Raw genomic sequence first — 26652 nt, forward strand, 5'->3', positions numbered from 1 at the left:
CCTGCACTTCTTGTCAGAAAGCTTCCAGGAAAGGAAAGGAGAGGCTCACACCTTAGCCAGAGTAAGGGACTTCCCAATTGCACCTGCAGGAAGCTGGTCAAAGTCTCCAAGAATTGGTAGTAGGACAGGTGCCTGCAGTAGGACACGGGGCCAGGAGGGTGCTAAGTGATGCTCAGAGTGCGTGCTGGTGCACTAGAACCTTAGCACTCCTCAGACCCCTTTTCTCTCCCTTAGCTCTAATCTGCCCGTAAGTCTCCTTCCAGGTGCTGGCCAACTGCAATCTCCATAAGAGGGTTTGTGGAACATCCCGGTGGCCACAGCTGCTCCCAAAGCCTTGCTGAGAGTCAGCATCTCTCCTCCCCACCACTAATTCTAAATTTCTCTCATCTTTGGCCAGTGTCTCAGCTGATCTAAGGTTGCCTGCCTGGTAGAGTGAGCCAGACCTTCTTTATCTAGATTTGATTTGCTTTACCTCCATGAGGACATAGTTGCTGTAAATGCCAAGATACCATTGTCACCTGATACAAAACACCAGGCGGTGCATCAGTGAAGTTTGTGACTATTCCTTCCTGCCTCCACTATACAGAAGTGACCCAGGTTCTTCACGTTAATAAGGGCAAGTTAATCTTGAAAATATATTAACATATTAATTCTCTTTTGCTTGCTGATCCAGGAATGAGAAGGCCAATCACTGGAATCAGGAGCCCAAAGTGGCTAGATGATAGTCAGATCCTGTGGAATGTTTATGTTGTCCTCTGGTGGAAGTGTTTTCCTTCTTGGGAACCAAGACCTCCAACCCAGCAGAGCCTAAAACTTCAGACACAGGAAGCATAAACTTTGAAGGTGAGTCACTAGGAGTAATGGTAAATGGGGCCATTTGTACTCCCACCTCCTGGTTCCTGACAGGACAGCACCATATGTCAGCCATCGATACAGCACACATAGCACACACTTTCCCCAACCTGAAACTTGAGCTGAGCCATCAACAGCTCATCCAACCACTATATCAGATCAACTCCTTCTAGGTGATGAGACAGATGGTAATCCCAGTGGAATCTGTGCTCATGCACCCCTAGTTTCACAAGTTTTGTCATAAATTAATCCCTCAAACACAGTGTTGTAGAGGATGTTGTGCCAATAAATAAGGCATTTTGTAAGCCCCAAATTCATGGTGCTGGTGGAGGCTTTGCTGGCAGAGAATTAAATGCATTACCATTGTAGGTTTAAATTCTAGCAAGGATGAACTGTTGCCATCTCTAGAGTGGAAGGGATCCAATAAAGTTAATCTGACAGCAAATGGCTGGCTGGCCTCCTTGAGAGATAATATATCACAGACTCAGGACCAGGCTCTACTGTTGACAAGCTGGGCACTCAGAAAGGAGCAGTGTCTAGATCTGCATTAGGGAGAGGGAGCCTGGTCTGCTGTGCCCACGGCTCTTCCCAGCCATGTTGTCATATCTGTTCATGCTCCAATAGTCCAAACAGGGGACCTCTAAAGGTTAAGGATGCAGTATAGTTCACATTCACAGAGCAAACTAAGCTGTCCAGTTGATTGCTGAGAGTCTTCTATTCAGAGAGTGCTCTTTGGTGGGCACTAACACGAGATAATGGTCTGAATGCTATATATCTGCCCCTAGATATCCATCCACTTGCCTCTTTCCCCAGATTTCCTTGTCTCTGTTTTCTTTTTTTTTCTTGCTTTACCAAAGCCCCTGACAAAAAGTCATTTGTTACTTCCCAGTAGTCTATACGTATCCATAGTTCAGGCCACTTCTGCCTCCATATAATGTAATATATGAGTTGTTCTGTTTGGAGCTCTTCCCACTGGAAGGATCTCCCTTTAGGGATGCGTTCTTTAGGGCGAGCTCTGAGTGCAGCTGTAGTGTGACAACAGTTCATTTATGGCTGCCATCAATATGCCACCCTAACCCACATGTGAACCAGGCCAGCATTTTTTTTCCTCTTTAATCAGCACAGCTCTTTCTAGCTACCATCAGATCTGCTGGTTCACATGGCCTGATATTCCAAGAAACTTGCACAACTGCCTGGGCCTCCTGAAGACCTTTTTATTTATCTGGGCATCATTTAAGTCCAACAAGCATTTGGTAGTTTTCTCATAAGGCCCTTTGTAGAAGGGTAGGTAGAATGTTTATAATTATTCTTATGTCATTACAGAGTCCTTCCTCACGGGCACTCACCCTCCATTTTAGCCAATGGTACCCGGGTCTGTTCAAATTAAATAAATCCAGAAATTGGGTGCAGGCCCTGGGTTTTGCATTGTGACAGTTGATGTTAGGAATCTGCTCACCATGTATTTACTGGGGAAAAATCTGTGTATAAATAGACCTTCACAGTTCAACCCCTGTTGTTCAAGGGTTCAGAGTATTGACAAAAGACCACTGGAAGGATGAGAGAATGGAAGTTGGATAAGCAAGGGAGTGAAAACAAGCTTTGAATTCTGGTTCAGCCATGACTTCAAGCAAGTTACTTAATTTCTGTGCTTCACTTTATCTGTCTGTAAAATTGGGGGATAACAGAGACTTTATGCAGCTATTCACATGGATTTTTCTCACTGAAAGTGGCTGGTTTCTCTTCATCAACCTTTGCTGCCTCATCCTTTAGGTGCTTTAGGTCAAATTTAGCCTTTATTTCCTATAGGAAGCTTTCTCCATCCTCCCAGGGGTTGAAGTGGCCTCCAATGTCTTTCAGCCACATGTACCTCTCCTACAGTAGCTGTTGTCATACAGAATTGCAATTGTCAGATCACTTATCTATCTGCTCCACTAAGACCAAACACTCTACTGGGGCAGGGATTATGACTGTCCTAGCCCATTTAGCACATATTGGAACAAGTATATAAATTTCATTGAACTCTCTTGTAGATTGTAAGTGTTAAGTGAAGTAATGTGTGTACAGCTCCTCGCAACTTAAGTGCTCAGTGAATAGTAGCTTTAAAACAGCTCCATTATTTTTCACATCTTTATCATAGGGCACAGTTCCTGGCTTGTACACATTTGTATCTCAATAAACACTTGCTGAATGAGAAGTTCAGGACAGACATGATGAGATCCTTAAGTATGTCTGCCAACAATGATTTCAACTGCTGTCAATTTTCCTTTCAGTATCCTAAATGCTGTCCTCTGAAACTCCAGCGTGCATTAAGTTTTTATTTTTTTAGAGGAAGCAATGGCAAAAATAAAGTAAAAATCCAAGAAAATAATCGTAAAATGCCACTGTAGGATGGAGAAAAAGGAGAGGTAGCGGGAAACCACAGAGGTGCTGTGAGGTGAGTAGGGCTTGCGGTGTCTCTCTGTATTTTCTTTCTTCCTTCCTCTGTTTCTTTTTTTTTAACTTTCACTTAATTTTATTTTGTTTCGGAGTTCTACTCAGTTGTCTTCAGACACCTTCCTTTCATATCTTAAAAACTGTATCACAAAGATGTTAGGAGAGTATTCAACAGCCTAGGGGGTCTCAATAAAATAAAGCACATAGTTCATATGATACGGAGTACTTTCTGAACTTAGAAGTTATCCCTCCCGGTGAATGGAGGAAAACTTACACTTGAGGGTCCCTTTGAATAAATGGAGTTCAAAACTTCCCAGTCCCTCCGCCTTTGTTCCTCTTTTCCTGGATTCGGAGGCCGCCTCTACCGCGGGGCGCACCTGCCACTCTCACCGCCGGCCAATCGGCGGCTCCAGCCCGCAGGCGGCTCTGCGGAAGGAAGAAGGGAGGGGCTCGCAGCAGCCAGAGGGCGGGGCGGGGGGTGCTGGGGGCGGGGCCAACGGGCGCGGGCGGCTGCGCGCGCTGCCGCCGCTACCGCGTCACTGGAGTGCGCCAAGTGTCTGTGTTTACGTCCCAGTGGAGCCTAAGTCAGCAGCCGACTGGCGACATTGTGACAATACTGAGGCACAAAGTTTAGGAGACATGACCCTCCTTCAAGCCAGCTCCTGGCTGCCGGGAAGAGGAGGAGGTGGGGCGGGGAGATCGGCCTTGGTACCAGCGTTGGAGACACACACATGGTTCCCGACCACCTGCCTGGTCCCACGGAACCGCGCCTCACCTCCAGAGCCCCGCAGATGCAGCACCGCGGCCTCGCCCCAGGGGGTGGCTAGCGCGGGCGCCAGGCGCTGCGGCAGCTCGGGGCTTGTAAACAGATACCCTCGCACGTGACCGTGTGAACTACGAGCTCCTGGGGGCGTGTTCTCTTTCCCGCGAGCTGTGCCACAAAGGGTTGGGGGCGGTCGGAGGGCAGAGAGGCGGGCGAGCAAGCAGGCAGAGACCCCCAGCGTTTTAGGATGGCTGAAGGCGCCTGGCGAGGGTGAGCGGTGGGGGGCGGGGGTGCTGTTGGCACGGCATAGACAGCGGCTGAGTCCGTTGGCGGGCAGGGCTGGTGACCCCTTCCCCGGGGCCTGGCTCTGGAGCCACCATGTTTTTGGCGCTCAAGGAGAGACTCCAGTTGGACTGAGTGGCCTGGCGGCTGCATGTGTTCTACAAGCGGAAGAAGCACAAGTTCATCTTCATCATCTCCTGGAATGAGATTGAGGGCAGTTTTGCCATAACCTGCTACAACCGGATGGCCCAGAGGCAGAGGAGCGGCACCAGCGGTCAGGTGGGTGCGGGATGGGGCGCCAAGCCTGGCACACCCATGTCCAACAGGACCTGCAGGCTGTATAGCCCAGCAGGCAGGGGTTGGCCTGAGGCCACTGCCTCAGTGACTCAGGGCAGAAGCCCTGGGCCCAGAGCCTCCCGTCCTGGACGGAGGGTAGCTCTCCATGGAGCATGTGCAGCCTTTGAGGGGACCTGCTGCCCTGAAGTTTGTCTGGAAAAGAGGTGGGAAGTCCTCACTGGATCCTGGTGTGGGCCAAGTCCAGCCCGATCCTGAGCACATCTGCAGGTAGTGATGTGCCGCTGTGGAAGCCCTCTTGGCGCCTATGGAAGCCCAGGTGTCCTCAGTGCGGGTAGTGAGCGCCTGCAGGATGGTCACCTAGATTGAGGTGCTAGAAATGGTGAGGGAGGATGAGGCGGATACGGCATACCTGGGACTCTCGGTCACGAAGCAGTGGACGCCCGCCGTGGAGCTGGAGTCCCCGCCAAGGCGTGAAGCTGGGCTGGGCACTTCTTCCAGGATCTGCGCTCAGTGCACCAGCAGCCAAGCCCCGTGAACTCGCAGCTGGAGCCGTGCTTGCTGGTATTCCTCGAGGAGATCTTGGGCATGTGGACAGTGCTCTTTGGGGGCGTCCCGGAGGTGACTGAGCAGGAGATCGCCACTGTTACTGTTACTGGGAAAAGGGAAATAAGAATTACCTAGTTTCTTAGTCACCCCTCAAAGAAAGAATTTTTAACGAGAGAAAGAAAGTGTGATATAAGTCAGATTTTTATTAGTAAAATAAAAAGGTAGTAAAAAATAGTACATTCCCAAGAATTGGGAGCTGGCCAATCCAAGAGGGGAAAAATGGCGCTGCTCCTTTGATTTTCTGTCTTGTATCCTGGCCTAGGGGCATTGTGTGTGTGTGTGTGTGTGTGTGTGTGTGATTGATTGATTGATTGATTGATTAATGGCTCAGGTTCTTTGAGTGAACAAGCTGATTGACAACTCAAGTTCCTTATGCTCTGGTTGACAGCTCAGGTTCCTTGTGCTCTGGCATGCCCATCCCCTTTTGGGCAGGTTTTTACCCATGAAGCACATAGAGAAACCAATGGGAGGGGGCTCAGACTGTAATGTTAATTACATTACAATGAGCATTGATTGAAGTTATGCCGGGTCCTTGTCTTATATGCAGCCGCAGCATTTTGATTTTAACTGGCTTCTTTTGCTGGCCCTCATTTAGAGAAAGTAAAAATTTCTGGAAACCCTAATCCTGAATGCATACATACTGTTATTTCCTGGATTGTTCCTTCCCCCTTCCTCTCCCCCTGCCCAATGCTCATTTCTATCTAACTACCTACCATCACCGAATTCAGGTCTACTTGGGCCACGACCTGGACACCTGTGGCTGGAAGATCCTCTCCCAAGAATTCTTCACGGAAACCCACGACCGGGAGTATTATGAACCCTTAGCGAGCTGCAGCAGAAGGGCCAGGAAGCGCATCCAGGAGGTAAGGACCTAGTCTGGGCTCCAGTCATAGCTTTTGGTTACTCACTGCCAAAGGCTGGAGCCTAGGTCTAGGCTGTGCGCTTCTGGGACACTTGTTTTTCTAGACAAGGGAAAAGGAAAACCTGCTTGTGTATTTTCAAATTTTTGTCCACTAGATGGTGGATCACAGTCCCTTATCATAACAACAGAGTTCTTTCTCACAGGTTTGCTTTTCTCTCACAAAGCCCACACTGGGCTTTACACATGGAAAGTGCAAATTGGAAACCATCCAATAAGTTATTTTTTTTCCCCAGGCTTCCCCTTGTAAAGCAGAAAGCTGAAAGTACATTAGAGGAGAAGGTTAGAGAGAGGAGATGAGTAGTGAGGAAATACAAGGTTTAAGGGAGCTAACCTGCACTTCCCAGGAAGCCATGGGTGGGCCCACCACACCTGTCACTCCTGCTTAGGCTCTGGTGACCTTGTTGTCACTGCGCTGCTCCCAGGAGCACAGAGAAGGCCACGGAGCCTCCACCAGGGCAGTGGTGACTGCTCCTACCCAACAGGTCATCCTGGGAAACAACAGCCACTCCAACCTGTGCTCAGAGAGGTGAAAAGACACTAACCACTGTCCCCGGTGTCCGTGAATCACGTGACCATAGTGGGTCATGTGACAGCCTGGGGGCTGAAGTCCACCCCTTAGACCTTCTGGGAAAGCACGAAATTCAGAGGCAAAGGTAGGTGAGTCCTGGGTTCTCGTTTCATGTTTGGGACAGCAGGGCTGAGACTGTCCTCAGACCCGCTCCTCAGGGCTTTAAATTTGGGGTCACTCCCCTCTGCTGCCCCTGCTCTGCTGCGGGTGTGCCTTTTTCCTCCCACCGCCTTGAGAAACTACACTTCCTGGGGCAGGGGACAGTTTGCATGAGTTCTGCCTTTGGCCCAGAATTTGGGGCCAAGACCTTAACTGCCCCCACCCAGAACAACAGAAATGCAGATGATGGGGGTTGTGGGGTGGGGGAGGAGTTATTGTGCAGATCAGGCCAGGTATAGTCCAAGTCTCCACACCTTCCACCTCTGAGAAAGGGAGCTAGGGTTGGAGCTGCCTCAGGGAACTATAGTCAGGTTGGTAACTTAATCCCAAATGGGAGTTCAAGATTAAAAAAAAGTTCTTTACACTCTAGTTGCAGTTTTCTGTAAGTTTCAGATTGTTTTAAACTAAATAAAAAATAATTTGTGGTTTTAAAAGGGAAATTAATCATTCTTACACATGGGTCTAAAAAAAGAGCTTAAAATGTCACTAATATGATGTGTTTTGCGATGATAATGTAACAAATTAAAACCCAGTCATCTAGAGATCACAAATTCATTTATTAAAAATGATCCTGGAATTACATAGCTAGAAGTTTTAAACTTTAAGAAGCCAAAAGGAAAATTCTACATGTTACCAATAATTGCATACCAAATTTGTTTTAAATTGCTATTTAAAACAAAAACTATGGTAGAAATTTCTGTGGTTTATGACACTGGCATTTCATCTCTAGGGTAGATGGGCTTCTTAAGAAAAACATCTTTAAGAGCATTATGGATTAAATGTTCACACGTTGAAATTCGATTCTGCCCCTCCACCCCCTTCCTTTTCCTCCTTATGAGATGCTCAGAGGTACTAAGAGGTAAGGCCTTCGGAAGGTGATTAGGATTAGATGAGGTCGTGAAGGTGGAGCCCTCCTGAATGGGATTAGTGTCCTTATAAGTGTCATCAGTCTGCACCGCTTTCCTTCCGCCCTTCTTTCTGGAATGAGGCCAGACCCAGGCACTGAGTGAGCAAGACTGCGAGTTGAGATTCTGGAGCTGCTGCCACCATCGCAGCATGAGAGCAAGGGAGCACCCGAGGGACCCAGCCCCTGTGCACTGGCCCAGCCGAGACCCGTGCCCTACCTGGGGCCAGCGGGAGCCACGGTATCCCGTCTCCCCATCCCCTCCCCGCCGGCAGCGACAGCTGCACACGTCGGAGCCCGAGCCGGCGTCCGGGGGCGTCCGGGGGCCGGGAGGCGGCTACCTACCTCGGGCGGGGCTCGTCAGCGGCTCCGCAGTGAGAGGGCGCTGAGAAGGGGCCAGAGCCTCTGTCTCATCCTGGGGCGTGGGGCAAGGGACCCCCAAGGTGGAGGGAGGGGGTCCCAGCCTCAGCGACACCTATGGGAGCCAGAAGCCGGGTCGGCGCCGAGCGGAGCTGGCTGGATCCCCCACCTCGGTGCCATCTCCGCCACCCTCCTGCGTCTATAGCATCTCGACACTGAGTATATGAGCTGGGACCCCAAGTTCGGCCACCACCCCCCAGCCAGGGGTGTGGGCGGGGACACCAATATGAAGTAGTGGCCTGGGAAACGGGATCAGCAGGACCGGTGCCGCCATTCTTTCCTTCTCTCCCCCTCCCCTCTGCCCCCTTGGGGGTTTTATCCCTTAACCAGTCACTGGACCCTGGCTCCTCGGCAGGACTCCGGGAGGAGGTCTTAGGGCCCCACCCCCCACCCCAGCCCCGAGGGCGGCGGGTTTTGGGGGACCTGGAGGGCCGACTGCAGCCTTCGCCCAGAGGGAACTTTATTAAAATCAAAGTACAGAGCATCCCAAACCTGACTGTCCAGGGACAAGTGGACCAGGACCGGCAGAAGACCCAGCCTGAAGAGGCCCAGAAAGAGAAGAGGAGGGAATTGGGGCCGCTGCCTCCTTTGCTCTGTCGGTGTTGAAAAGACCTGAGTGGCTGCCCAGCTTAGCGGCACCAGCCCCGCTTATTCCTCAGTAAGGCGCAGGCCCTGCCGCAGCTGCCGCCTCCATCCCGAGGAGGAAGGGAACCAGCCCACTTTCAGCGCTCTGGCTCTTCTGTAAAGTGTGAGTGGCTCTGGGAAGGGGAGTTGGGGGAAGGGGGAGGGTGCCCGTGCGTTCTGCGGTGTTTTGCCGATGTTTTCCTGGAGTGTTGGGAGCATACAGATGAGAGGGGTGTCTGAGTCCTCACTGCGGGCAGAAGGCATCAGGCAGTCCTGTGTCTTGTAACCTTTTAGTTCTCTGTGCGTGTGATACGCAAGCCTGCAGGTTTCTTTTTGAGGAGTTCTGTCTTTCTGCAGAGTGGACCCTTGCATGTTTCTGGCCATTAATTGGTAAAAGGAAACTGAGGAAGCCAGAGCATATGTGCGCACAGAGGACATCTCTGTGTATGTAGCTTTTCCTGGTACATCGGGTGGGAAACAGCGCTGTAGGTTTTGTTTCTGGGCAACTCCTATTTGGGTTCCCAAATGGAAGCCTCTGACTCTGTGAGGCCCTGAATGTAAAATTTATTTTCTATTCTGCAGTCTTCCTTGAGAGTTTTCATTTCAGTACAGGAGCTTTTTACCTTCTCATTTCCTGGGTGCAGTTCCTGCGTATCAGCAGGACGTGGTAACCGAGATCAGTTACTCAGGAAACTTGGGGTTCTTAGGAATCATAACTGATTTGGGGGAGAGCATTTTGTACTTTAACCAGTTTATTAAAAACGTATTTCATTTTTCCTTAGCCAAAATTTGTTTTTTCCCTGAGTTGTATATGTCCTAATCGACAGCATTTTTTAATTGGTGGAATGACTTGTGACTTATTTCAGTTGTCTTCTCTATTAAATAAGGATGATTTTTTTATCCCTTTTTGTTACTTTAAAGGAGAAGCCTACAGAATCTTTGATTTGTATATTAAGTATCCTCTCAGAGTGCAAAATTAAAGAGGAGGAAGATAATGAATATTTTGTATATTTACGTAGACTTTAAGTGTTAGGCATAGGTGGAATTTTACATAACAAAGCAGACAGTACCAAACTGAGGCTCGCAGGCCCCCGGAGAGCTGTGTGGGCTTCGTTCTGAAGCCACTGCTGAGAGAGGCTCTGTGGAGTGAATGTAAGCCTGAGTCATCTGTGTCAACTTTTCCATTCAGGACCTTGATCAAACTTATTTAAAACTTCCTCAAACACTTTTTAGCCTGTACTTTTTTCTTCTAAAGTGACAAATTCTACAAGTTTTTTAGCCCTCGTTTTTATTAGTAATTCATTTATTTATCCAAAACCTGTCTCTTTAAAGTTCCAGGACAAGTCCTGAGCGTGTGTTTTGAGAAATGCTAAAATGAGCTGGAGTTCATCTTTTCCTGGTTTTGTAGATTTTCAGTATTCCTCTTTACCATCATTGTTCCTGACTGTTTTTGTCTGTTTTGCAATCACTTTGCCCTCCCCTGGAACTTCTCCAGCTGTTTTATTCTTCTTTATATGCCTTGTTCTTGTTATGCCTTTGTTATGAACCTTAAATTCTGTCTATTTTAAATAGATGCTGACATTAAATTATTGTGTAATGGATGTAATGTTAGATGTGAGATCAAAGACAACTGTTGCTGGACCTGTTATTTTGTGACCATGAGAAAGTCATGTATCCCATGTTTCACAAAGATAGGAAGAGACATCTAGTCCTGCATAGGCTGCTTTTCGGGGGTAGGAAGGGAGGACAAACCAACAAAATAGTTTCAGTGTAAATTATACTCCATCAGAGTTTCTTAGTAAATTTAAGACTTTTATTGCTTTTACTATAGATTGGTTAAAACTCATGTCAGTGCTTTATTGTGTATTTATTTAGGAGCAAAGAAACAACAAATTAATTGGGGGCCCCGCTTTTGAGATGCTTTTACTTATGAATGGCAGAGACAATGATACACAGATTGCACAAAACTGTAGGGAAAGGGAAATGAACCAGTTTTTAATCTATGACCACTATATGCCAGAAAGTTTTTGGTATATTATAGATGTAAGTGTGTTTGTACATTTTTCATTGGGGAAATGTTGATATTGGACTACACAGAACATATTGGAGTGTCTGAGCCAGTGGAAGAAAAGAGCAGCTGGAGATAGTGTTGAAGACTTTTGGAACTGGAGGATGTGGGGAGCAGAGGTAATTAGGAAGATGGTTGATGGGAAATCACAGGGAAGTTGTTGAGTAGCTTAGGGTCAGTTTGTGCTTGTGTGGGTATGTGTTTACAGCCCAAAGAATCAGTTGAGAACAATGTTCCTGAAAGGGTAGCTTTAAACCATAGAGAAATTGTATTTTAAACCAAGGCATTATACTTGGATTAGGATTTTGTTTTTCTAGGGAGCCAACATTTTTATACCATGGTCACTGAAGAGCAATACAGATGGAGGAGTGAAAAAGGTGTTTCCAATATATTAGCATGGTGCTAGTGGTTTCTGATACAAAGTAATTCAGAAATGGGGCAGTGGACTTTGTTTTAGACAATAAATTTTCGAGTTGAAGTTGGATACTGATGAAATCTCAAGACAGTAAAATAATGAGCAATATGCTGAAAATGTAGAATTGGAAGTCATTATCAAAGTATTAAAGTTTCTCAAGAGTGCTGATGGAGAGCAAAGAGCTGACAAATGGGTATTTTTACTTGGGAGAGGAGAATCTGTTAAAGTTAGCAAAGGTACAGTAAGAACAGAGATGGATGAGACTCTCCCTAAAATAGATATTTCTAAAGTGAGTAAAACTTGAAGTGGAAAAGGGGGAACAGCCAGTCTCAGGACACATGATTTTTTTGAAACTCCTGGCAAGCTTTTTGTAGGGTATGTATGTCTCTTGAGGTTAAGTTCAAAAGAATATGTAGGGTTTCACTGTTAAGGAACTTATACATAAAGGACAGATCTGTTTCACCAAATTCATGTTTTTAAAATTTGCCTTTCATTATCATACTGAGTTTTGTCCCCAACATAATGAAGTGGGGCTAAAATAGCTGGCAAAGAAGGCTGCTTCTCCTGCTGGCAGGTGGTGTGTGTATTTGTGTCCCATACAGTGGACGGGACAGCCCTTTGCTGGCATAGCATTGCTGAAAATGCCTTTAAAAAATCTTTTTATTAAAAAACTAACAAATAAAACCAACTTGACACTTAAAAACTCCTTACATTTTTGAAGCATAAGATGCTGGAAGACTGATTTTTTAAAAATTTAAAACAATTTAAAAATTTTCATTGTGAAGCATGGAATTTACTGTTGATGCCAACAAGGATTGAGGATTGTGAGGTAGGGAATCTCTATAGCCACACTATCTTGTGTTCCTTAGTTTGAATTCACCACCTCCTTTGTAGTCTTGTGTTTCTTAGTTTGAATTCACCACCTCCTTTGTAGCTTCTTTGGCCTTTTCTTAGGAGTGACTGTTCCAATGGCAGAACTTCCAGGTAAGATCTATTTAGATGGGGAGCTAGATGTAAGGTGGTTCTGGAACAGATGCCATATGGGCACCTTCCCTCCTCATCCTCTATCTTCCACAACATTTTTATGCAAGTGAAATCATGGTTTGATGAACTTTAAAGGGCAGTCTTTTTGGGTTAACATAATTTACTAGTAAAGGCAGTGGGAAGGGTGGGACTCTGGTAGTTGGAAATGGTAACGTCATGTGCTTTGCCCTGGCAACTTTGGGATTGATATGAGATGATTAAAAAGACTTAGGAGTGTGCATTTGTGTTTGTGTGCTTGACACCAGATGAGCTAGCAGCCCACGCCTAGGCTAGCAGCAGCCCAGTGCGTGTACATTGGAGATGGTACTTGGAGAATTCTTGTGCTGCCTCTGACATCTCGTTGTGTAGGGGAGGGATTGGCAAACTTTTTTTGTTTGTTTGTTTCTTTTTTTTTGGTGATGGACCAGTTAGTAAATATTTAAATTTTGTGGACCACATGGTCCTGTCACGATGATTCAGTTCTGCTCTTGTAGTGCAAATACAGCCACAGACATTCTGTAGGTGAATGAAGGTGACTGTGTTCTAATAAAACCTTATGCATAAAAACTGGAGGCAGGATGGGTTTGGCTTATAGTTTAAGGACCCCTGATGTAGACAACTGCCAAGTCCACCTGCATGCAGTCTGAGAATCCCTCTACTGCAAAGCTGAGATTGGATATTTCAGGTGGCCTCTGTTTTCTAAGTGAGATGTGTTCCTTGGGGGCTTTCTTAAAATGATTCTGCAGAGTCTACTGTTCAAGTTACTTTTGCCTCCATAGTAATGAAAACAATGGACTGAGGAACAGGGGCAATGACATCTATGAAGGGATGCAGCCAAAAAGTAGGGACACTTGCATTTCTTGTTCAAAGATACCATAATATATAAGGTACTACATAGTGATATAATGGCTGTGCATCATGGCCAGAAGTGTCTTTGGAGGATCTGAAGAAACTTCTGGGTATAATTATGAAAGATTCTGAAAATAAGTTGTAAAGCACTTACTTTAGATGTGAAATTAGAAGTGCTTATGGTCTGTTTGAACCAGATGGAAGTATTCGTCTAACTGTAAGAACACTGAGGTTTGATACTTAAGCGTCTTAGAGCCTTGACCTCCTGCAGCGCTCAGCGCAGTGTGCAGAGTCCCGCTCTGCCGTCTGGTCCTGCTACTGGCGGCTGTTGTTTCCTAGGCGCCCCGCACAGCGTGTGTGCGTGCGCGTGCGCGTTAGAGCGCTTCCGCAGCCTGGGGTGACGGTAGCACGTGGCCAATTATTTCCTAAGTGACTCTATCTCACAAGTGTTGTTTAGAAAGAATAATTCACTTTGGTCAATTTTACATCATAGCTAGCACCACAGCACTTGTTTCATATGTCAACAAATAGCTACGTTGGATGATGGTATATTTTTGCCTGGTTTCATAAATCTTATTTATCTTTGAGTTCCCCAGTTTCCCTTAGGGGAAAGGATTACTCTTCCAATAGTGACACTTTTTAGTTCGTGTCAAGCCTGCTTTTACTTTACATAGTATTTCTACACATGTAATAGATACTTCAATTCCTCTTCCTTTAAGAAAGGTGCCTGACAGTTTTATATAAACCGACATTTTTAGTATACCTTTTAGAAAGAAGGTCACTGTAAAGTTACTTTCCCATTCATTAGGAGATGATTCTTTCCTTGCTGTCTTTGAATACTTTCTTTTATTTATTTATTAATTTTTTTGTCTTTTTACGTAATTTGTCATTCTCAGGCTTAAGGATGGGTGGCAATTTAAAAGACACAAGGTGTTCCTCTCATATCTGCAAATATCCCAAATAGAAATGTTCCGTATTGTTGACACATTCAGTGGACCAGGGAAAAGAGTGGAGCATTGGTTTATTTTTCCTTTTTAGTGTAGTTGAATTTTCATTACAAACAGATGAGTAAAGTTGTTTTCAAATAATGAACTCTTGCTGTTCAACCTTTCTCCTTTGAGACTTTTTCCCACTAAGCAGAAAACCAGCCTGTCTTATTCCTTCATGTAGTTGTAGGTTTTCCTTGCTTTCTCCTGACCCCTCCTGGGCACATTCTCATGCTCCCTTTCATATGTGTTTAGAGTGTATTTCCTTAATCAACATGACATTTCCTGAACACTATGGGATATATATTTTCTAATAATTATACTTTTACCCACAAGTATATTTAAAATTTCCTCCTATTCTACCTTCAGAATTTATGAATTATTTGAGGGAACATCTGTCCTTGATCTGGATACTGAGAGACAGACCAATGTATGACAGTTTTTCTAAAATATTCCCTTAAAAAGTTTTGAGTAACAATTGATTTCTCTAAAATTGTAAGTTGATACAAATAAATACAAGATCCTATGTTTGTGTTGTGCTATCCTGCAATGCAGACTTTTGAAAAATAATACAAATGCACAAGAGTCCTTACTGCTTGAGTATCTTATATTTTGCTTTTCCCCCATCACCTTAGGGACAGCTGGCAGATCAGTCAGATAGCATGAAGTGTCTGTTGCTTTGCTGTGTGGCCTCTGCCCCCTCTTTTTCCAGCTGAAGGTTGGCTAATGGAGACCTGGGTGGCTTCAGGCAGGAGGCAGCACGTGCTGAGATTGTGTCTGTGGGAGCCTGAGTCATGCTGGATGCTTCTTTCTGCATGATGGCTATGAACTTAGGGAGTATTAATGGTGCAGAATATTTTTCTGTCACTTAGCCTTTCCTCTGAGATGATCACCCTAGGATAATACATTGAATGCATCAATATTTTGGACCAAATATGAAGTAGCAAGACACATTGCTGGTTTGTTTTTGGAAGAATGTATGTATCTTATGAGGCTTTTAAAATGTCATGCTTTTTAGGTTGGTTAAGGGTCTAATAATAGACCTTTGCATGACATCCTCTATGTCTGAGAAGGACTTGCCTCACTAGTAGTAGTGGGTAATTTGCAACAATCTCATGTTTGGAAGCACTATGCGTATCTGGAGCCAGCACCGTGTTGCTAGTTCACTTCTCATTTCCCTCATAAAATATATTCACACTGTGGAGGCAGAAGATTCATTAGTAAGGCAGTGTCATTCTTAGCTATGTGGCCTGGAATGAGTTACTTACCCTTTTTCGCTATGGGCCTCATCACATGTGGATGGAAAACCATGTCCTTCCCAGGGCTGTTAGGACTAAATGAGATAATATAAAGCACATGCAGAACTCTCCCAGCGCCACATAGGACAGTGTGGCCCCGCACTATTAACGTGAGTTAAAGGTCTTTTACAGTGCGAAGCAGACAGAAGGCTAAAGTCAGGCTTTATGTTGCCCAACACTTAAACTCAGCCCTGGAGTTTGACAAATAAAACTGAAATAATTCTACAGTGTTTTCAAAAGCATCTGTACTAGTGTGTGATTCATTAACATATTATTTAAAAATCTTAAAAAGTAGAGAAATGACAGAACTACTGTGCTTATTATTTACAGAAAAGAAAGACTAATTTGAACATAATTAGAGTTTGAATTCATCTCCAAAGACCTCCGTAGTGCTTAGATCAGAAAGAATGTTTTTGATGAATTCATTGATTAGCTCTGAAAGTGACTTTGGTTTAAATTGTCCGTTTGGAAATATCTATTTTTTTAAACATCCTTTGGTTTAATGCTTCGAAATGAAAAGCTTAAAAAAATACAGGAAGAAGTTTAATAAGTTTAATTTGTATCATTACATCTCAAACTATGATTGATGGAATTTTATTCAGGTGGTTTTGTTGTAACTGAAGTTTGATTTTCTCCTTTTCCTAAAATGATGTGAAGGTGGGGTGGACATTCCCTTTTCATGCTTAATATTTATTAAATACAGGATCCGTTTTCAGAAATAATTTTCCTTTCCTTCCTTAGATTTGGCAAAATCAGTGTTCAGCTGTCAAATTCAAGAAATAAATGCTTCTTCTTTTTTTTTTTTTTGTATTTGGGAAGTATTTCTACTTTGAGAGCAATATGAATTTGCTTTCATAGTCTGTTTATTTAATAGAGTTCTATATTTAAGACAAGTGTATGAAAAAAATCCAAAGGCAGAAAGAAAAGATTGAGATATGTTTCTTAGTACTTTTTATCTTGCCAACTCTTGTCCTCATTCCCTGACTGCTTTTTTTTTAAACATTTTTCATTTTTTATTGATTTATAATCATTTTACAATGTTGTGTCAAATTCCAGTGTAGGGCACACTTTTTCAGTTATACATGGACATATATACGTTCATTGTCACATTTTTTTCTCTGTGAGTTACCATAAGATATTGTATATATTTCCCTGTGCTACACAGTATAATCTTGTTTATCTATTCTACAATTTTGAAATCCCATCTATCCCTTCCCACCCCCCACCCCTTTGACCACCACAAGTTTGTATTCTATGTCTATGAGTCTATTTCTGTTCTGTATTTATACTTTGTTTGTTTTTTAAGATTCCACATATGAGAGATCTCATATGGTATTTTTCTTTCTCTTTCTGGCTTACTCTCGGACTGCTTTTAAGGCACATTTGCTTTAGATTTTGGTGTAAATGCAGAAGTTAAATTAGCTTATGTATTAGTGCATCTCTAAGTAGTTAATTTAATGAATATTCTAATTTTTTAAGCAAATTCAATATTTTAAATATTTTTGCTTGTTGGTAACGATTGCAATCATGCTTCTGGAGTTACACTTCTTTCCATTGTAGAGATTTTCAGAACTTTGCAGTCATAGATGTGTTACTGGACTGAAGGGAGAAGAGCAGAGTCTGTCTAGTGGGTTTAATTTCCTCCTGTGTAGTTACCATGTGTGTAACACCAGAAGGCTACATAAATATATATGTGGGATGTCAGTTTTAATTTGTTTGATTGGTGGTCTCTTTAGTGACTACTGTGTGAATTTGATAATGTGCCCTTTGGACTGATGCTGCAACATGCAGAGAACATTTTTCTACCTGTCTACAAGTAGACTTCTTTTCATTAGAGAAATATTACAAATTTAACTTACTAGATGAGAAATTTAGAGCAGGAAACAAAAATTTTCAGAGTGTTTGTGAAGGCCATTTAGTGGGAGAGGGGACGTGCAGAGGTGGGGAGAGACACGCAGGGCACAGTAGGGAGGGAAGAGGCAGACACGGAGAGAAGGGCTTGGGAAGGTCTGAGGTCAGCCTTAGTCTGAGTTCACAGCTGTCATTTCTTCGGGCTGTGGCCCTGGGGCATTACCACTTGTTATCTACCGCTCTTTGAAATGTTGATTAGATGCTTGATTCTAGTTCCTGCTTTTCAGCATCTGGATTGTTTAAACCACTGAAGTTGTGCTGGGCATGGGTTAGTCAGGGTACCCAGGCAGGGAGATTCTACAGCAGCTGCTATAGGAGAGGGGTGGACCAATGGTTTTTGACTACATTGGAGTTTCTATTTTGCTTTGTTTTGCTGTTTTCTTTCCTCATTGGCCACTTTTCCCTAGCCTTGCCTAAGAAGGATACTTGTAGTTCTGTGCATGTGACATAGTATTTGAGAGGCAAGCCTTGGAGTTGACAGACCCAGCTTTCTCCAGCTGTGCTGCTTTGTGACCTTGGGCAGGTTATTTATTCTCTGTGTTAACCTGTAAACCTGGGATCATAAGAATACTACCTACCTCTGTCACAGGGCAGCTAAGAGGATTGAGATAATATATCACAGTGTCTGCTCAGAGTTAGTGCCCAGTAAATGTTAGCTGTTGCAATAACGTTGAATAGTACAATAGTCTTCTTATTTCTGTGTGTGTGTTTGCTGGGTGTTTTGTTGTTGTTGTTTGTTTGTTTTTTGAATGCTGAATACATTTGTGGCCTTAGTTTCTGAATAGGTGAACTGTTTTGAAAACTGCCTTTATTCAGCAGCAGACATTTACTGAGCACCTACTGTGACAGGGATTGACATAAGTGAACAGGACATAAAGCCCCCTGCCCTCTGGAAACTTACATTCTGCTTGGGGGAGACAAAATACATAAAGCAAAGTAGATGACCCATCACCCATCTTATGAATTTTGGTGTTTGACTCCATATGTCTAAGCTTCCACTAACAACCATTAGTCTTCACCTTCAGCTCTTTTGATTTCATTCCTGTAGTTGTGCCTGAGTGTTTGTGACAGGAACGCCCTAAAAGCACAGAGCTAGTCTCATCTCCAGCTACTGTTCCGTCTGAATTCTAAGGCACATATCACTCCTCATCATTTCCCTGAGTTGCTGCTTGCATTGGCTATCACAAAGTTTACATTTCAGTCCCCAAACTTCTGTTTCTTGTTGTTTTCAGATGTGTTGCTCCTCCTCAGTTTATTACAATTGGCTCATGCATTTTCTTTCCTAAGAGAGGATACTAGAAACCCTTTTTAAGAAGTATTCCCTGACTAATCTAACTGTATACTTGTTGCCAAAAGATTGGCCCCCGGTCCCTGACAAGCCAAAGAATTCAGAGACTGGATCTTGGAGCTTAGAAGAAAAGAGGCAGCTTTATAGCTTTGTCAGGCAAAGGGGATTCACAGCATGCTAGTGCCTTCCAAACTGTGTACCCACCTTGGGGATGGAGTGGGTGGGGGTGGTTCTAGAGCCATAGCTCAAACAATAAAGCATTGATAACCATCAACACAATCATTTTCTCATCAGAAAACTCAGAATGGTGTTATGATGCTTCCGGTGATCAGTTCTATGGAGGGTAGTGGGTAGATCGCTTTATTTAAAGGTGTGGTCTTCTTGGTAATTCAGGGTATTTTATAAGGTGACAGTCCTGTGACCAGACCTTCTTCTTGGAGAAGTACTCAGAGACCCAGCATGATGATGACTTTCAATGACTGGAATAAAGTAGAAACAGTAGGATCAATAGCTTCGGTTTCAACAACAGGCCTGGAACCGTGAGTAGCAACCGGTCAGTCAGGTCAGTTGACCGTTTTAAGGGTGAGCATAAGAATAAGCAATCTGTTAGCCTAAGTGCGGCCATTTTTTAATCCTCCTTCATACTTCTGCTCATTTGTGTTTCTCACCCTCTGTGTGTTGTTAACTGAGATACTTAACTTATTCTGTGTCTTTAAAAAAACCTTTTTTTTGTGTGTGTGTGTCTCTTCAATTGAGTTGTAAGCCTTCTTAGGTCAGGGACTACCTTTCTATTCTGAGCCTTAGCTTCCCCATTTGAAACAAGGTAATGTTAGAGCAGGCAGATAGCTAGATATAAGCAGAGAAAGGGGAACACAGACCAAATGGCAGCAATTGGGCAGAAAGGAGGGGCACAAGCCAAATGCAGGAAACCACATATCATGTAAGCACCAGAGGTCCATTGGCAGAGAAAGATAAGCAGGAATCTTTGAGCTCATTTGGGGGTGATCAGTGGCCTGGAGACAAATAAAGAAAGGTGAGAAAAGGCAGGAATTTCCAGTGTCTGAATGAAACTTTTTCTCATTATGTCCTCATTTCATTAATATTACCCTTGCAGATTAGAAGTATCCATCATGCACTGATGCCACACTTCTGATCCAGTCTAAATAAGGACAGAAATCCCTTTTCTCTTTGGGAATGTGGATTTGGGATGATAATCAGGGAATCTGACCCCAAACCATTCCTTCCCGAATGAATAATCCACCCATTCTCTTTTACACCCTATGTAATCAACTTGCCAGAGAAACACAGGGCAGCTGCTCATCTGAGCCTGCTAACTCTCCCCTTGAGAGTGTACAATCCATCCCTTAATAAGTTCTCACTTAACCTTTATTAACCACTACATCTTATCTCAGAATTCTTTCTGCAATGGGACAAGAACCTGGTACACTGGTTACATCCACCGACGATATTAATACCTACCTCACAGGGATGTTGTGAGACTTCAGAGAGGTAATGTGTGGAAAAGGTCTTGAGCCAAATCCTTAATAAATGTGGTTTTTTTTTTTCTTTGAATCACTCTAGTTCCTTAAGTTGGTACTGGGCATACATACAGTCAGTGCTTAAAAAATACTTGTTAGTTTATCCTGAATTGAGGTTGGGAGTCTTTTAATTTAAATTCCTCTTGTGTGGATAATTTTATTTTTTTATTTTCAGATAAAAATCAGAATATTACATTTCAAGTGTCAGATGAAAAAGGCTGAGGCATTAATAAGTGACAACAGAACAGTGACTAGAGCAGGGACTGAAGCCCCTTTGTGTGGGTTAAGTATGGGCTGCCACACTTGTTGGTTATGTGACTCTTGGCAAATTGTTTAATTTTCTTGGCCTTAGTTTCTTTATTTGTTGAGCTGGGGAAATGACAACTATTTCATGGACACTATGTTGTTAGGTGAAGTGAGATAACCACTGAGCAGCGTAGCACGCTGCCTGCATGCAGCAGTGGCCACAGAGGGGCATTTGGCAACATCTGCAGATGTTTCTGATGGTCGCAAGTAGGGGAGAGTTGTGTGTGAGGGTGCTGCTGGTTTCTAGTTGGTAGGGGTCAGGTGTAAACCTTGTACAGGACAGCACCCCATGATGAAGTATGATCTGGTCCAAAAGGTCAATGATACCAAGTTTGGGAAACCTTGCTCCATCATTAAATTCTCTGTTTCTCATTTGATTACTTCCTTTGTAGTATAAGGTACTTTACCAGTTAGATTTTGTATAAATACTGATTATTGTTAAAGATAAAGCTTAGACATGGATAAGCCTCTAACCCACATTTTAAAACATAGACATAAAGGAAAATTAACAAATTTCATGATTTTTATTTTTTAAGATGATAAGGCAATTACTCAAAAGGTAAAAGTATTTATACTATTATTCAGAAGCTAGGAAGGGTTTCCGGGTAGATTTTACTAATTTTTATACAATTTAAAAAAATTTATTCACCCCATCTGCCTGAATTTAATGTTTTTATATGGCAAACTATTCACGTGAAAGTATAGCAAGAGTTAGGGGGCTTACAAAATGTGAGTGCCATGATATGTAAATATTTGTAAAGTCAAGTACACGCTAATGGAAAAAGCAAGTATCAATGTTAATAGAATGCTCATTGGGAGAAACCTTGCATCATGTCTGATTTCCCTTTCTTCCTTCAAGTTTTATTACTCACTAAGGAATTAATTTTTTTCCTACTGTTTAAAATTGAACCCTGTCCATTTAAGGAGCTTCTAATTTGATCCTGTTGCTCTTTTCCTTTATTTTCCTACCTGAATTGATACTTTGCTTAAGGGAGAGCCTTTTTTAGTCCAGATTTAATCTAGCATTCAAACCTCCCTTTATTTCAGGGAGAGATTTAAGTGCTAATGCTCTAAGGCTGGAATTGGAAGGAAATAACTTTTCCCTTATAAATATATTATTAGCTGTGTACCATCTTTGGGAGAATTGGAAAAGTAGTCAATTGCATCATTTTCTGTGTTGTAATTCAAATGACTGCTTCCATCTAAAAACTGTATATCCATTTGTATGTAACATGTATATATGTAATGCAGTTTGTGTGTGTGTATGTGTGTGTGCATGTATATGGTTTCATGTATGTGTCTGCACCTGGCTATTTCCTCTGTCTGAAGTACTGTTTTCCTTTCATCTGTGAAACATTTATCCCTTAAGACTCTATTTAAATACCATCTCCTTTAGAAAGCCTGTCCTGTTTAATGTGAGTAGAGTTAGTTGTTTTTCCTACTGATTATGCACAGTATCTATGTGGCTTTCATAGCACTTAACATAGGTATTTGTATTTTTCTCTTCTACTAGCCTGTCAATTCTTTGACTACAAGGGTTCTATCTTATTTATCTTTTTAGTAAATCTCTCCTCCCCAAAATGCCTAATATTTGCTGCCACATAGTGGCATATAGTAAGTCAACCAATGAATGAGAGAGAAAAAAAGGGAATGATTTTCTAATAGGCTCTGCAAGAGGAAAATATTATTATCTTGTCACTTTTGTATCCATGTGCTTAGTGTAGTGTCAATCCAAAGGTGTTCAACAAATATTTATTAAATGAATTAGAAGGCAGTCACAAAAGTTGATAGAGATTTCATGTGAACTTTTCCCTTCATTTCTAGGAAGTATAAAACAGCCTATACTTTTGGCACATGTGATGCATTAAGTTGACCTTCTTCTTCTTGACTCAGCAATGAGACTTTTGATCCAACAGGCACTTCCTGAAAGATGCTTTTGGTTGATTTCTTTTCCACCTAAGTGCCCATTCTTATGTTGAGTGTGTTGGAAAAATGAATGTACGATATTAGTCTTACACCGTGGGTGAGCTATCATTAAGTACAGGTGTTAAATATGGCCTCTGGTCTCCTCTGCCCAGTGTGAGCAGGTATTTATTCTCAAGTTTGGATAATGACTAAGGCTGTTGAAACATGGGAGAGAACAAGGGTGAGGAAGGTGCCTGCTAGGTCTCTTTCTTTTGATGATTGATTTTATACCTCTGAGCTGCCCCTAGTTATTTATAAAGAATCAACTAGGAGAGGGCTGAGAATCTACAGGATAAAAATGCAGATTTGATTATTTGATAAATTAATAATTTGATCATTATTTGTTTTGATTATCATTGTTACCACTTACTGAATGTTTGCAATGTATCAGACCCTCTACTAAGGATATTTACATGCATTACTTATTTCTCACAGCAGTCCCTATGAAATAGATACTAACAAGCCTGTTTTATGGCAGAAGAACTGATTCAGAGAATTGTCTAAGAATGCATAGCTAGGAATTTGAATTCACAGAAATAGAACTCAAATCCAGATCCGACTGTGATCTATGCTTTTAGTCACTGTGCTGCTGCCTCTTAAGTTTCAGTGGAGGAGGTTTTTTTCTTTTAATTTGTGTTTTTATTTATTTATTTATTTTGGGAGAGATAATTAAATTTATTTATTTATTCATTTATTCATTTATTTAAGGTGGTACTGGTGATTGAACCCAGGAACATGTGCATGCTAAGCACAAACTCTATCACTGAGCTATGCCCTATCCCTTCAGTGAAAAGTTTTATATTGAAAATTGTAGTACTGAAATAGGAGGGGAAAATAATCAGATTTCATCCTATACAGATGTTAGAAGATTAACAGACTCTTGAAGAAGCAGTTTCCACTTTTACTTTCTTATACAAAATAATTATGTAATTTAAACCTGTAATTTAACCAACTTGCAGTAATTTGCATTTTTAAAATTAAATTCAGTCTTGCCCTTGGTATCACCATCAGGACAGGTGTCCCAGATACATCTTTAGCAGTAGAAGAAGCCTGTCTAGGGCAAATCTAAAGGCTTAGGGAGCAAAGTGATGTTTATAAATAATTATATTCTATCTGTAAAATGTGATTTGTCATTAGAGTTAAATCTCTTGAAAGAGATTCTTATTTAGGAGACAAGCCTCAGAAATATATTATTTAGATTTGGAAACGTGTGGTTTGTCATGCTGGGAAGGGGTAGCAGAAAATTTGGGAAGCAGCACTTGTTAGTCTCTAAGATATACAGTTAAGTCAGTGGGTACAAGCAGAGTGTTTTTCTTATGTGGTTTTTTAAAACTATTTTTGTTTGCTGAGATAGTGTTTGTCATTATGATAACATTAATTTTTCCTTCCTCCCCATACTTTGTATGGGACTATTCTTAATTAGTTTATTTATAGTTGTTTTACATTTAATAAATATAATGAGAACATAGTTTTGACGTCTGTGCCCTGTTATTTTATTTGTTCATTAGGAGATTTAAATAGTTTTGAATTTTATTTTGTTACCTTAAAAAGAGCTAACCCTGAATATTGTTCTTTAAAAAGTCTCATAGAAGATTTTCTCTTTCTTCTTGGTTGTGTTTTAAATACTGTATTTCTAACTGTAGTTATATACATTTGAACTTTGCTCCTTCCAGAATTATAATTCAAAGCCTTTGAAAATTTTATCAAAAGTTACATGCAGACACTAAAAGCAGTGTGCTGAATGATGGTCTATTAAAGATTAAAAGTGTCTGAATAGCTCACAGTGAAAAAGAAAGCGACAATGAATATATGTATGTTCATGTATAACTGAAAAATTGTGCTCTACATTGGAAATTGACACAACATTGTAAACTAACTATAACTCAATTAAAAAAAAGAAGAAAATGCCTGAATGAAATAAATTGTGGTAAATAGGAATTTATGGCTGGTGTACAGGGAGTCAGAGAATCCTGTCAAGACCTAAGGATCCTGTCTTAGGCAACTTACTGTTTTTTCACATTACCTATCTTTATTTCCCCCCACCCACATCAACCAGGCAAACAGGTTTTATTTCTACCTTGTAAGCTTGCATACTTACCGTTTTGCAAAAAGTTTAAGGTTATAGAAAATTTATAAATAATTCTTCAAACATACATTGTAGACAATCAAGTAAATGTGCAGTAACTTTGAATTATATCAGCTTTAAATCACATAATTCTTTATAATTTGTCATAGATGCACTTATTTGCAGGCATACATTTTGGGTTTCCTTATTTCAGTGTCCTATTTCCAATATTCATACATTTTCATACTTGACCAGGCAGAATTGTATTCAAACTAGTGATGAAAAACTCAGCAGAAATGTACTGTGCCTGAACCACTATTCCAGTAGTTCCCACAATTTAGCAAGCATCAGGATCATCTGGGGGCTTGTAGGACCATAGATGCTGGTCCCCAATCCTGGTATTTGATTCAGCAGGTCTGGGGAGAGACCCAGGAGTATAATTCTTATGTGTTTACAAGTGATATTGATGATTGGGGGCCCAGAATTTGAGAACCAATGTACTGTACTAATGAGGTGATGCAAACCACTTACTTCAGAAGTTCAAGTACTTGTGTATAAAGATTAAGACTTTGAACTTGTAACCTTAATTAGCAATACCCAATCTTAGATATCAGTTTTTCATGTTGCATTGGTTACCTACTCCTGCTTCTTGGCTTTCACTGTTTTGGGCTATAAAGCATCAACATGATCTTTAAAGCAACATTTATTTGGATTTGAATATTGCCTCCTAGTATCTGATTTCCATAAAAGTACTTTTGTCAAAGTCTTCTATGGCCTAGATAATGTTGTTTGATTTTTAAAATATTTTGAAAAATAGTGTTGCACCTGCTATAAAAAGACTGAACAGCATCCAGGAGCCTTACAGGCACAGAAAAGGAAGTACTGAGTATTAAAAGAAGAAGAGAAAAGCCTGAGAGACTATCCCTCCCATGGAAAAGAAACAAAGTATATTGGCCAAATGTACTGTGTCTTCTGGGATTGTTCATTTTTAACAGGCAGCTGGGGGATGCTGAATTGGTGGTCCTCAAAACTATTTTGTATAACAAAGCCCTAGAATGTCAGTGTCTAATGTTTCCATATAAGTTTCAATTAGATTTTTAACACAGAAATAGATACAGTACTTGAACCCATAAACATTTCACTAAGGTAAAAAACACAGTAACAAATTTGAACAGTGCCCTGGCAAATTCATACAATAAAAGTAAAAGCCATCCCAGGAGGACAGTCCGGTAGTATCCTCCATAGATGCACAGTTTGCCTTTCTTAGAAGTGAATATTAATATGGCATTATTATGAAAACAATATTGATGTCAGCGTTTGAATGCTTAATATGTGCCCAGCATTCTTCTGTGTGCTTTGTATGTATTAACTCATTCAATCCTCACTGCAGCCCGCAGAGATAAACATTGCCCATGTCCCTGTCTTACAGCTGAAGGTTTGGCAAAGGGGGACTAGACATGCCCAAGACCTCGCCTTCAGTCAGTGGTGGGCCCGGGGCTGTGGCCAGGCGGTCTGGGGCTGTGGCTGGAATCCCTAACCACTATTCTATATGATAGTCCTTGTCTGTACACTTCATATATCACTTACAGACCAGTGCCTGGCACACAAGAGATATTGAAGTTCAGGCCATTTGCAATGGCATTTAATTATACACTGTATAATTTTGGCAGAGCATGTCATTATCCATTTATGTCTGTATATATGTCTGTATATTTTTCTGCTATTAATTAGCCTCCAGACTTGATTTAAATTTCCACTAGTCCTTTTTTTATTAGCTGAGTTCCCTGAAGTTCTTAGAAACTAGATGATTGCCTGAAATTATATGGCCTTGCTAGATCTCAAAATTAGCTTTTCTCACCACAGATTCAACTTTATTTTCATTCCTTTTGAAATGGATAAGGACTAAGATGGTTACTTATTTATTTATTTTTGGAATGATATTGGTTTAGACAGAGAGAGGCAAATATGCTAAATCGTATGCCCAGTTGCTGGAGGAAACAAATTATTATATGTTCTAAAGTTTTTTACCTGTAAAATTTTGAGAGTAGTATTACCTCCTGCTGCTTTGTGAAATTGAATCACATCACTCATAATAATATGAAGTGTGAGA

The 26652-nt window shown here is 42.0% G+C and overlaps 1 protein-coding gene across 7 annotated transcripts in view; it reads left to right on the forward strand.

Annotated features, from left to right (window-relative positions):
• Positions 1 to 3840: 3840 nt before the first annotated feature.
• Positions 3841 to 26652, forward strand: part of LOC140685440 (junction-mediating and -regulatory protein-like) — a 69325-nt gene continuing 46513 nt past the window's right edge. For 4 of the 7 annotated variants that reach the window (XM_072952653.1, XM_072952654.1, XM_072952651.1 and 1 more), the window contains exons 1-3: positions 3842 to 4609; positions 5962 to 6096; positions 8711 to 8954. In XM_072952653.1, coding sequence (XP_072808754.1) covers positions 4574 to 4609; positions 5962 to 6096; positions 8711 to 8812 — 273 coding nt within the window. In that variant the 5' untranslated portion in view covers positions 3842 to 4573 and the 3' untranslated portion in view covers positions 8813 to 8954. Of the gene's footprint in view, positions 4610 to 5961; positions 6097 to 8710; positions 8955 to 26652 lie in introns of all 7 variants that reach the window. The other 3 variants (XR_012066033.1, XR_012066034.1, XM_072952655.1) reach the window with 1 other exon arrangement.

This window comes from Vicugna pacos, chromosome 31 (genome assembly GCF_048564905.1).
Source record: "Vicugna pacos chromosome 31, VicPac4, whole genome shotgun sequence".
In the NCBI taxonomy this organism is placed as follows: Eukaryota; Metazoa; Chordata; class Mammalia; order Artiodactyla; family Camelidae; genus Vicugna; species Vicugna pacos.